The sequence below is a fragment of the Primulina tabacum genome, chromosome 6 (genome assembly GCF_025594145.1).
Source record: "Primulina tabacum isolate GXHZ01 chromosome 6, ASM2559414v2, whole genome shotgun sequence".
Taxonomy (NCBI): domain Eukaryota; kingdom Viridiplantae; phylum Streptophyta; class Magnoliopsida; order Lamiales; family Gesneriaceae; genus Primulina; species Primulina tabacum.
Window position 1 is genome coordinate 983,961 of NC_134555.1, and position 12,624 is coordinate 996,584.

General features: G+C 36.2%; 2 protein-coding genes across 7 annotated transcripts; one reads left to right on the plus strand and one right to left on the minus strand.

Moving 5' to 3' along the window:
- Positions 1-700: 700 nt before the first annotated feature.
- Positions 701-8,082, minus strand: LOC142548471 (uncharacterized). Of its 5 annotated transcripts, XM_075656813.1 has the most exons (13): positions 6,540-8,081; positions 5,691-5,780; positions 5,370-5,606; positions 4,869-5,090; positions 4,677-4,788; positions 3,127-3,285; positions 2,556-2,614; positions 2,345-2,421; positions 2,154-2,218; positions 2,035-2,075; positions 1,416-1,464; positions 882-933; positions 701-730 (listed from the first exon to the last, which is right to left on the minus strand). In XM_075656813.1, exons 1-12 carry the CDS (start codon positions 7,995-7,997, stop codon positions 929-931), a joined length of 2,574 nt encoding a protein of 857 aa, XP_075512928.1. In that variant the 5' UTR covers positions 7,998-8,081; the 3' UTR covers positions 701-730; positions 882-928. The 5 variants fall into 5 exon arrangements, 3 of the variants coding, with proteins under 3 accessions (XP_075512928.1, XP_075512929.1, XP_075512927.1); XM_075656812.1 differs by lacking the exon at positions 701-730 and having other exon boundaries at positions 744-933; XM_075656814.1 differs by lacking the exons at positions 701-730; positions 5,691-5,780 and having other exon boundaries at positions 742-933; positions 6,540-8,082.
- Positions 8,083-8,965: 883 nt separating this feature from the next.
- On the plus strand, positions 8,966-12,546 carry LOC142548474 (binding partner of ACD11 1-like). Of its 2 annotated transcripts, none has more exons than XM_075656817.1 (8): positions 8,966-9,303; positions 9,379-9,482; positions 9,591-9,666; positions 10,628-10,699; positions 10,993-11,055; positions 11,310-11,650; positions 11,908-12,031; positions 12,221-12,546. In XM_075656817.1, the coding sequence occupies exons 1-8, from the start codon at positions 9,298-9,300 to the stop codon at positions 12,239-12,241; spliced, it is 807 nt and encodes a 268-aa protein (XP_075512932.1). In that variant the 5' UTR covers positions 8,966-9,297; the 3' UTR covers positions 12,242-12,546. The 2 variants fall into 2 exon arrangements, with proteins under 2 accessions (XP_075512932.1, XP_075512933.1); XM_075656818.1 differs by having other exon boundaries at positions 8,970-9,303; positions 11,313-11,650.
- The last annotated feature ends 78 nt before the right edge of the window (positions 12,547-12,624 follow it).

A 12,624-nucleotide genomic window follows, 5' to 3' on the forward strand; every position in this document is an offset into this window, starting at 1 on the left:
CCTGCCGTTGTGCATCATATGCAAGCCTAACCGCATATGCATGCCATGTGCACCTGGGCAGGAAGTTCACCAAGCCATGAGCTGCACATGCACATCACTGTGCACGGGCCATGGAGAAGTCCAAGACATCGTAGCTAAATTGCCGAGACTTTAATCAAGATGTAGGTAGCACTTCCACTTATCGGCCGCTACTCGTCCTAATGCGCCATATTCGGATACATTTTCAAGAAACAGGCTGCCAATGCCGCCGTCTACGTGCAAACACACCATATTTGATGCGTGCGCGTACATGCTTAATGTATTTTTTACCAAGTCGGACAAATTGGATTCGACACCATTAAAAAAATGAATTTTTTTAAAACATTAAAATTGATAAAAATAATAATAAAAAAAAATTGGTGGTATGTTTCCAACCTTTCATTGTAACTAGAATTTTTCTTCTGTAAATATCTCAAAGAACCTCGTCATATAATGTCTCATCCCGCCACTTCATAATTTGTCTATTTTTGAGTATTCTAATAATATAAAGAACTATCTCTAGTAGCTTTCTTCTTGTGTTTTTTCGTTTTGTTCCGACTTGCCAAGTATACTTTATGAGAAGATACTCAACATGCCCAACCGTGGGGTCAGAGCATGACATATGACACATGCATGCAATTTTTGTATTGTTATTTTTTTTTATACCAATTTTTACATTTTATGAAACACATTAATTCAGGTCTAGCAAATGGACCTACTTGACAGTTTTACTAGTGTAAAATTCACAATCGAGGAGACAAAACACTGTCCGCCAAAGACATGATAACATGATGAAACTATGAAACTGTTGTTAACAATCAGTTACTATAAAATCCATTGGTGTTTCTCACTGCTATTTACAAATGCGAGTTTACGAACTCAGGCTCCGATTTAAAAGACTTCGTCTTCGTCAACCTGCACAAAACAAGATTTTTGATGAGCAATCATATGCAGAATAAAGACAAGTAATCTGTGTAGAAATACCCTATCTTTCTCAAGTGCCGCAAAAATGTGTTTGCACAGAGAATCATTGAGAAGAGCGGTTGCTAAAAGTAAGGTGAAAACAAAGAGTTCTCGAGCAGAAAGAAAAAATAGGAAGTTCAACTAGATAAAGAAGCAAATTGAGCAGTGCAGTTCGTGAAAATTAGTGTACAATTACATATATTATTGGACACATAATAATAATAATAATAATAAAGTACCCGAAAGTTATAAATGATCTTCTAGACTCTAGAGTTCACAATAACGTGGATTGTAGGTTTTATTAGAGTTTGGAATAGATTATTTAAACGTGACATCATGTTCAACTTTTAACAACAATAACAAACAAAGAACCCAAGTCTCCTAGGATCAGCAAATATAGTATGTAGAAATTTTGGAAGCTGTTATTCACTTACATCTACGAAACAAATTAGTGTTTCCATGGTAAGGAGCTTGTTCCCTTGTCTGCAAAAAGAGGTTACAGAAGATATCAAGTGTTATTATGTTAATCCAATGAGAGTATCAAACAATACAATATTCTTGTATGGAACCTCGAAACGTAACAAAATTCAGGGAACCAAAAGAATAAACAGAAAACAATATTCTTTTTCTGAAAAACTAGACATCTAGGCTATTTTTTCCACGATAACAATGACTTTCCAGACATACAAAAACCACAAAATAAGCTCTCTCAATTTCTCACACTAATGACAATTATGCTCATTGAATATAGTATCAAGCCAGTACTCCCCAATATGAGAAGCTAAATCCTATAGGAAATGCCTGATCAAAGTTCTTATCATGCCACAAACAAATTTTGTGGAAAAAGTTTCATCCGTCATATAACTTAACACAGCAGAATCTATATATACCTATGAAGCAAAAAGAAGTCATTTGAGTAGGTGAAAACCAGTTGCTTTTTAGATATTTGATGGAACGAGATGAAAAAGAAGCTGTCTAAATTTACATTTCATGGTCAATACTCAATATTGACTAGGACACCAATTAAAAGGGCGAAAGAACAAGACTACGCACCTGGAAAAATCTTGGATATATTCTACCAAGAATGACTGATTCTGAGATACAATGACCATAAACCATTTGTGATGTTAGGAACGCTAGCCAAAGCATACAAATATGTAACAGCTGCTTACCAGATGTATGACCAGACCCTTGATGATGATAGGCATAAGAGGCTGTACCCCCATGTGACAAAGCACTGGAATCAGAAAATGATAAATCAATATCATGTTAGAGGAAAGTACCAGCACACTTTCAACAACTTGTGTGCCGTCCTCAAGAGGAAAATTGTTCTGTAATTTGTAGCTTAGAAAAAGTGAGAAACCTAGGATCGGAAATTGAATAACTCTCAATTCGAGCTCGAGGTAATGCTCCTGGCTCCAAAAAAAGCTGATCAGTCCCCTGAGTGAAAGGATGCAAGGTTAATCAGTTAGTTGTTTGCGCGTATTGACAGAAGACAACACTTGAGTTTTGAAAAGAAGTTTAATTTTTAGGATGATGTAGAAGAGCATATGTAAAGACCTCAAGTTACTCACCCCAAGTGAAATTGGCCGTTTGCTACCACGCAAGGGAAAATGGTCTAAAACGGAGTTTCCTGTTTCAAAAACAGAGATGAGAGTAAAGAATTGAGCTAGCTGCACAATAATCCCTCAACCAAGAGTTATAAGAGTCTAAGAATAACTTGATTTGGTACATAATGCAAATAAACGAAAGAAAAACAGATGCAGCAGTCTGTTACATTTTGGGCATAACTTAATAATAATAAACACGCAAAGGAATCTCCATTTGATGCCATGACATGTTAAAATTATTATTTTTTAAAATGAGTAAGAACTGTGCAGAAAACTAAGATGCATGAGACTTGCACTAAATTTGTACACAAAAGCTCTTGGAGCACAAGAGTCTTTATAAAATAAAAGGCCCTCGAAGTAAAAAGTATGTTATTTGGATGACTTATTAAAAAAAAATTAAAAAGACCCCTGTTTGACAAAGCACTTGTCGAATATAAGTGCTTCTACATCCAAAATGACAATTACAGCTCATTCCTCCAATAAATCCTCCCACAAACAACACAAATATGACGCCAAAAAATGCAATACAAGATACCTGCAACGGGATGTGGAGGGACATATTTGCTTGATGCTTGTTGCCTCAATATCTGCACTAGTTCATCCGTAGTTGAAGACCTGTGACCAAACTTGTCAACATCGTAATTACTGCTAGTAGCCTTTCCCTTGCTTCTTGGTTCATGAAACTTCATGGTGGCTAAGAACACACGGAATTGGACAATCAATTTTAATTCACAAGCGGTATTATGCTCTAAAAATCATCATATATATGTATATATATACATATTCTGTTTATCATCAAGAAACAATAAGTGGTATTGGAAGCGGTACGATCCATATGTTAAAAATTACAACAATTATACCTCAAAGTAGCATTCTACAAACATATCATGCATATAGTTAGCTTTGGAATAAGTAACTAAGAAAAACATATTATTGCATTAAATATTCATTTCACAGCATGGGGGCACGAACATAGAAGACAAATGTTTAACATGAACTATACAAAATTATTGGTATGAGTGACTGCGTAACTGTCATGTGTTTTCTCAGAAAAGCTCCTTCACAGTTTTTAGAGGACAAACTGGAAATTTTTGAAGGGCTAGGAAAGATGGTAGTGACAATTTGATGTGCAAACTTCAAAAATTTAATTTCAAGAACTCCACTGACAGTGGTGGGACATTACATGCTATGAAAGGACGGTCTAAAGCAACATGGTCAATCTAGGGTAGGGCTAAAGAAGACAACAGTGGCGATTTAAAAAACTTAATTTCAAGAACTCCAACTTGTGGGATATTGAATGGCAAGGACAAGACTGCATAAACCTACATGATCAAGCTAGAGTAGGGCAAGAAATCATACATAATGACAGCAATCAACTTTTCTATAATCTGAATCTCAACAATATATTTACCACTCTCACCATATACTTAGACTTCAGATAAGATTATTACAAGGCTGGTAATTTCAGCAATTAATTGTGTCAACTCCTGAAAAAATGCGCTAAAAATGAAGGAGTGCTAATTTCTTGACTGTTAAGGTTGCATTACTTCATCAAGGAGGCAAGGACCCGACCACTTTCCTGAAAAAATTTCAAAACTTGAACAAGAATCTACACAATAACCCTTTCATATCCTCGTTTATCAAACAGCAACAAAATGAAAAAAAAAATGTTTTGAGATACGAGTGCTACCCTATCCATATGAAATGTGGATGGAAAGTGTAATAAACTATAAAGTTGGATTAGTAACACAATTCACACCCATGTTATCCAAGTTTCGAAATTGTTAAAATAACTAAATATATTGATTTTGTTCTGGTGGTTTCCTAGGCACTTCTTGTCCAGTAATCAGACCGGACCAGGCTCTAACAAACTCTGACATAAAAGTAAATTTGCATGTTCTAGGACCAACATGTCCATCAAGAGTTCTCTCAAAGACCACACAATAAAAATTACAAAAACACTTCTCAAAAATAATTTTTACTTATTGCGGCTAGCTTTTCATGGAACTTCAGCATTTTTTGATATCATGTTTTTTATTATGATTTTACAAGTACAGACACAATAGAAAGAATGCAACTCCTCACCTTGCAATACCTTTGGCTTTTCCTGAGAGAATTGTTGACTAGCTGAATCAGAGGGAGGTTTCCGTTGCTTGCTCTTTGGTATTGGATTTGCAAGAGAGACTGCAATTTTAACCTAAATTATCATCGATAAGAATATCTAATCAGTAAATTAATTCCCGATGTAAATTAATATAAATTATATGACAGCGTAACCTTGGAGCCACTATGCTCTGTTCTCTCTCTGCTGACTGCTTCAATGCATGCGAGAGCAGCATCTCGGGTTGAATAGTTAATAAAAGCAAAATCTTTTCTCTTGGATGAAGTAAGATCTTTGGAAAGGACAATGTTTTCAATTTCACCAAATCTTTTGAAATGCTCTTTCACTTTTTCTTCATCCCACGAAGGAGGTAGATACTCCGCATAAACTGATTTCACCTGAACATAATTATGTTGCCCTAAAATGTTAGACAAGGTCAATAAGAAGTTCAAGGAAACAATAGATTTATGATAGCGAAAAATGAAACTAAAAGTTGGGAAACAAAGACAGGGATGGGCCAATAATAGAATAAGGATATGAAAGAGCTCAACAAAATTGTGCATGTGATGTTTCAAGAAAAGTTTTACAATGAAATTAACCACATCATAATTGGTAGGGGCGTAGGGCCATGAAGATAGATAATTCTCAATGCAAAAGAATGATCCCAGAGAACTGACATTTAAAATTTCTTCTTCTGATGCCTCGATCAAGGGTTGTGCCCATGCAATTTTTATCTTCTGGTTTTTTCCAAAAACATCCTTCTTTTTGAGTTTATGAAAAGCAATTTGAGCATCTTTATTTGTTTCGAATTCAACAAAAGCAAAACCACGATTGTTCTCCATGTTTTCAGGATCAGTCTTGAGAGTTACTACTTCGATTTTATCAACACCAGCTTTCTCCAAGAATCCCACAACCTGCAGGAAGACAACCCTTCAGTTACATCACTCTTTAGAAGGTATTCTTGAACAAGAATCAGTGCAGAACATAATTTTGCTTACATCTTCACTCTTCCATTTTCTATCTATATTGCCAAGAAATATTGTATCATTGCCCTCAACTGGTGCAGCATCACACTGATAGCCACATATCTAATGTAAAAATACAGAAGTAGAGAAGGTAAGACATGCTGCCGTTCATACTGAAGACATGCTGCCGTTCATACTGTGGTTAAAGTAGAATGCTTTCATGTTTTGCATAACAGGGCCAGAAAATTGCTGCACTTTTTTCAAGCAAGTTTTCTACTCACGTATAACATGGGTTTTCAAAGTAACTTTTTTTCACAGACAAATATGGAAACCTAACCGTTGCATGCTTTTGCCAGTTCTTGTTTCATTTTCATCAACTGCGTCTTTCAATCAAATCACAGTTAAATAAACCTTTTTATTTTTTCCAAGAAATCTGATCTAAATAATGTATCTCTAATTTTTTTTCCAATTTTTTTTCAAAAAGAAATGTTGGATATGTGACAAAACAAGTCTAATCCTCCCGATCTCATAAGGTAAAATTAACAGTCTCATAAAAATATATGTTTACTACATTTTAGAGTACGTATTAATGCTTTAAGAACACTCATAACTACCCAGCTCTAAATGTGACTAAACAAGCAAATATGTTTATGCCATTTTAACATGCCATAACTGAAATATGATTTTCACCTGTCCAACAACCTTTGGCAAACATGAACCACGATTTAGATTTATAGGATCTAAAAACTAACAATTTAGATGTCAAATTACTGAATCAACATTAAAATAAATAAGCCACCACTTGCACAACCACGAGCACATAAATCTACAAGTGATAAGGGTTCAAGGAAAATTCCACAAACTAAATAAACCAGAAATTACCTTGACTTTAGAGTATTTTTCTAATGCATTTTTAGCATCAGCTGCAGTTGCAAATCGTACAAAGGCAAACCCTTTATTTTTTCCTGTCTTATTATTCATAGCCAACCTCACTTGTAAAATTTCTCCAGCCGCATCAAACGCTTTCCGTAAATCATCCTCCTTTGCATCCTTGTCCAAACCACCAACAAAAATCTCTGTTTTTCGCCTCTTTTTGCGCTCCAACGCCTCTAATTCTCCACTCAGTAATAATCCATTGTTAGTATTCCCCATTAGAGGTTCATTCTGACCCCTAAATAGAGCGATGCATGTTTGTTCCACTGAATGCACCTTTTGATCTATAACTTCATCAACATCCCCACTTTTTGCCTCATCAGACCTCCAATTTCCCTTCAATGCATTATCAATCACGGAAGCGTCAACCCCCACTGTCAATCCACTCTGTACAGCGCTTTCACCGGCAGAATTAACACTTTCAATGATAGGATCATGATCCCTCACATTTGTCCTTCCATTCTTCGAAGTACTTTCAGCAGCTGAATTAACCTTTTCAACTTCCATCAGATCAGGATCTCTCAAAGTTTCCCCTCTGCCCAGTGCATCATCACCCTTTAATTTATCCATCTCTATCGGATGAACGACAAGCACATTGCATCTTTTTTCTATCATCGGCTCCAAGACACTAGCATCAATATTGAAATTTGATGTCTCCGTGACCTCATCTGCCGTGTTTGATTTGCCATTCATCTCATTAACAAGATGACATTTCTCCATCGCATCAAGATTATAATTTTCCATGGAATCGTTCCTAAGATTTAGATTTTCACTTATCTCGTTCAAAACGACACCAGATTCTTGATTTTCTGAACCATCCATCAAAACTCTCTTAGGAACTCTCTTCCTTATCACCCTCCTCACCACTCGCACTGTCTTTTTCACTATCTTCCTCTTCCCATATCCAGGCGCTACCACACCACCCTCCCTACTTTCAGGCCCATCCGTAGGACCAAATGATCGTCCATCCTGTCCGTACGCCAGAATATGCTCCCTTGTTACACCATGTCCACTTCCCACCACAGTTTCAATCTCCAAAGAACAGGCTTTTTGGGGCTCAACAAGTGTTACCGTAGTTGCATTATCAGTACCATTGATAACACTGTTTTCAGACTTAACCAATCCCAAATTACCAGCAACTGTTTTTTCTAAATTACTAAATCGAGACTGGGAAAGAGGGGTTGAAACAGCGGATTCATCAGGGCAGCTTTTGATTATTGATGAATTTGTGTGTACGGCTTTCTGTGAAAATTCTCCAGAGGTGAGACCCGCGGTTGACGGCGGCTCACTGACGGCGGCGGCTAACGGAGCATGGTGATTAGGTTTCCGTATAGCACGAGGGACGGACGTACCGGCGGCGGACCTAATTTCCCGCGGGTGCCGGGCGGAGGATAATTTTGGGGGCATTTTCAGCAGGCAACGTCTTCTGCAAACGGAGTTGGATTAAAAATTTGTTCTTTATATAGCAGTTGGGTAGCAGAATGAATTGGATATGTAAAATAGAATTTTAAAATTGTTCTTAATATATACACACATTTTCGAACATTGAATATACATTTGTAATATAGCATTCATATTCAAATACTTAGTTATTATGCGCACGCGCTGTGTGTGTACAATTTTTTTTAATCATTATCAATGTATTAAATTGTAATTTGACAATTTATGGAGTGATTAAATTGAATTTCAATTATTGAAATAAAAAAAAATAAAAGTGTGTTAAAATTTAAAAAAAAAAACAAAATAACAAAAAACAAAAGTATAATATTAGTATCATGTAAGGGTAAAATTGGAAGAAAAAATCGATGTGGTAATTACTGTCATGTGCTCAATCTTAATAAAATAGAATAGATACAGTTGAAAATTTATATTTTCTATCCCATATTTTCATTTTTTTAGTTCTATTAACAATATATCTACATTTTTTTATCTTATATCTGCATTTTTTTTATGTTCGTTGCGTTAACCGTAAATTTTCGTTTTTAGTAATATAACTTATATGTATTTTTATAATGTCAACATTGAATTGTATTTTAACCATGTAATTTACATGTCTTTTTTTTTTTTTTTTGCCGTTTTTTGGCCAAAGTTCGTCGTGTTTTTTTTTTCAAATAATATTCTAAAAAATTCACTATACATGTGTAAATTTCTTTCCAAAAATCCATATCAGCATTCATGTTTGCTACATAAGTAATTTTCGAGTGAGTAGGTTAAAAAAATTAAAAAAAAGATAAAAATTTATCTTTAATATGATGGAAAAAATGTAAATTAAAAATACACATTTAATTTAAATGTAATAAATAGGCAAGTTACAAGCCATTATTAACATTTATAGATCATCCGACATCATAACGGAAGTTTGAACCGAAGCAACATTTCGAAACTCAAAGCCCGGCTGCCCCAGGATCCAAACACGGCTCAATTGTTAATAATTTCAACCCCCACCACTACTGTAAATAGCACCAGCAGGAATCTTGCAGTCGCTGATGTGAAAAAATATTAACACAGAGATTACCATTATCATTAAAGCAGAAAGGAAAGTCTTTGAATTCAACATTAAACATTCTCCTGTGGCACTTACATGCTTCCTCCTCTCTCCTAAACTTCTGCCAACGGTTGAGTGTATACGAAGTATTCATATCCTCGCGCGTGTTTCACTTGAACTATTGGCACAATATCACAGAATCAAGGGGAGATTTAGCGCACAATGCAGGTAATTTTGGTTGTGATGTTTGTTTTTACTTCAGATTTCGTTGTGCTTGATGTTGTTTTTGAATTTATCACGCAGACGAGGACGGTGCAAGTTAAGAGATTGTCAGATCTAGCGACGGAGAGAGAAATCCACGAGTTCTTCTCATTTTCTGGTGAAATTGAACACGTTGAGATCCGAAGGTGAGTTCGTTGCTTTAGTCCCTCTTTGATTCGGTTTCGATTCGAGTTGCGATAATCGAAGTAGTTTTGTTGTTTCTGATTTTGGCGTGGCTCTGTGTGTGGTTGCAGAGAGTTAGGGCCGTCGAAAACTGCGTTCGTCACCTTCAAGGATGCCAAGGCTCTAGAAATCGCCTTGTTATTATCTGTAACGCTCTCTATTTTTTCTCCTTTTTACCAATTTATTGTTTATCGCCTGCTTATTTTCGAACAAATACTGACTGTTTATTTACATTTTGAGAAAGTATGGTTATTGCTTTGGCTTAAACTGACATGTGACCTAGAATATACTAAGTTTTGCAGTGTCCCTTAGTAACATATCATACTTACCAAAAAATGGAGGATAGAATTTAAGGGGGTTCGCGTCAGACTTCCCTTGCCCCGACTAATGTTTATTTAGTGAAGTGTAAGATAAACACTGATAATTAATTTTGCAATCATGTGTGCCGGGGATGTTAAGCCTGATTTGCGACCTTCATTTCTTATGCATAAAGTATGAATTATGACTGTAACTGTAAGGAGTCTTTTATAATCTCAAAAGCATCCTGTTGGCGCTATTTACAAATGATTTTTCCCTTTGTTTTCCTGTTAATGGAGGGCAAGTATGATAACATTGCTATCATCTTCATTTTATGTTATTTCTGTAGTACACCAGTACTCGTGGGTCAATGATTAGTTTATGAAAATTTCAGGATTGTTTCAATGGATAGGGAAACTGAAAGACTAGAATGGAATGTTCTTTATGCATATGCTAGAATTTATATTTATAAATGGTTGGACATCAATAATCATGTAGGACAGGATAGCAAAGCTCATCATCCATATAGCAGGATGGCAAAGTTCAGGCGTTCAGGCAATGGTTATGATTGAATATTTATTCTTGCCTCATTGCGTTTGGAGACTAGTCTTCCTACTAATTACTCGTGGCAATTTTTGAGTCAAGCTTTATGGATGTTGTTCGAAAGTTTTGATATCCAACATAACATTTTATTTGATGCAATGTGTTCTTCTATCTGTTGGCCTGGAATTTTCAGAATCGTGCACCTTATGAAATAGACAAAGACAGATGGATACTATATGTAAGTTTTTGTCGGTTGTTTGTCATGCAGGGAGCAACCATCGTTGACCAGGTGGTTAGCATAAAGGCCGTGGAAAATTATGTACCACAACCTGATATTCAGGTATCCAGTAGCGCTACTGTATATGACATTTACGGTGTCTTCGATGGCTTGGTAAATGCTACCCATATGGGTGGTGTACTCATCCACTCAACACATGATACGTGTGTCGAGTCATGAATCATGATCACTCATCCATGCATCATGGTTGAATGAGTGACCATGTGTATATGGTTGAATGAGCACACGTGTCACGTGCTGAGTGGATAAGGACACTTTCTCTATGGGTATCATGAACATAATCGTCTTCGACGTGCTATTCTTTTTAACTAACTTTGAGTCGCTGACATTTTCAGGAAGTAAGGATGGCTGACAATGATGTAAGCATTTCCCAGGATAATACTTCTCCAGTTGCCGAGGTGCTTTATTACTCAGAACTTGTTAAAATTTTAATGGCATGTGGGTTGTATGACAATATGGCACTTGGCACTACTTGTGCAGTTCTCATTTGGTGGTGTAGATGATGTGGATTGCAGCAAACACAAATATAGAAGATGTAATAACATGTTTTACACTCTGTTCAGACGTCTATCAATTGTCGACAACTAATTCGTCGCCTTCCAAATTCTTTGAATTTCGATTGTTTAGTCTTGGTTTTTCGTTTCTCCCATAGCAGGGAAAAATGAGCCCAAATAATGGGAGAGTGTACGTGACTAAAGCCCAAGATGTTGTGTCAAGTATGCTTGCAAAAGGTTCGGCTATACGCCAAGATGCTGTGAACAAGGCCAAAGCATTTGATGAAAAACATAGGTTGACTGCCAATGCATCTGCCAGAGTTATTTCCTTTGACAGGAGAGTTGGGCTTTCAGATAAATTTACCGTTGGAATTTCGGTGGTGAATGAGAAAGTGAAATCTGTGGATCAAAGATTTCAAGTATCTGATAAAACTACGGCAGCTCTTATGGCTGCGGAAAGGAAATTAAATGATACTGGGTCAGCTGTCAAAACTAGCAGGTTTGTCAATTTTGCCCAGTATTCCGTAACTATATCCTGGAATGGAAGCAAAAAGAAATTTAGGTCATTTTCTCGATGATTTTACCTCAAATATGATTTAGTGGATGTTTATATTACCTCGTCGCCTGCATGTGGCTAGACGACCTGTCTTTTATTGGCACGTCATTGACCTGTTTTCCAGGCAATTTTGGCTAGAGTAATTTTTGTATTCTCTTGGTTGAAAACTAGAAGAATTGGCTCAATGTGGATTTTATCAGGTATGTGACAGCTGGATCCACTTGGCTGAATGGTGCTTTCAACAAAGTGGCTAAAGCTGGGCAGGTAGCTGGTGTAAAAACTAGAGAGAAATGGAATGTGGCCATTTCTAATTTGACCGCAAAGGTTTATTCTAGTCCTAGATTTATGTTATGCCAACTGCCATGGATGTTTTTTTGTCAGTATATTCGAGGTTTTGATTGAAACCTTTTATTCAAAAAAATTTATAATGGTGACAAAGATCATTTCTTTACTTGCATCAACTTTTCTGTATGATTCTAATGTTTCTTTCTTTTTGGTTGCATATATTTACAGGATCCCTCGATTGCAGCATGAATCAAGGTTCGAGCTACAACAAATTGCTTGGTCTCTCTCCTTTTATTTGTTAATCTTGTGAGATATCGTATATGATTTTGATGTAATCTACACTGAGATCTATTAAATGTGTTATTGCTTTAATTTGTTAAACCTTGTGTGGGTTGTCTTGTTGCTTTGGTGCGTACTTAGCGTGTGAACTGATGCCTGACATGTTTAGGGACCTGCAAATTGTCATCTATTTTTTCTTCCTCTGTATTGATTTCACCTCTATACTGTCAAACTAAAGAGGGGTAAACTAGGCCAAAATAATAGTTCATATTTTACCGGAGATGTGTTACTGCTCTGCTTGACCTTTGGTGGCCTTGTGCCATCTTTAAATGAAATTATGATTTGCATGTGAT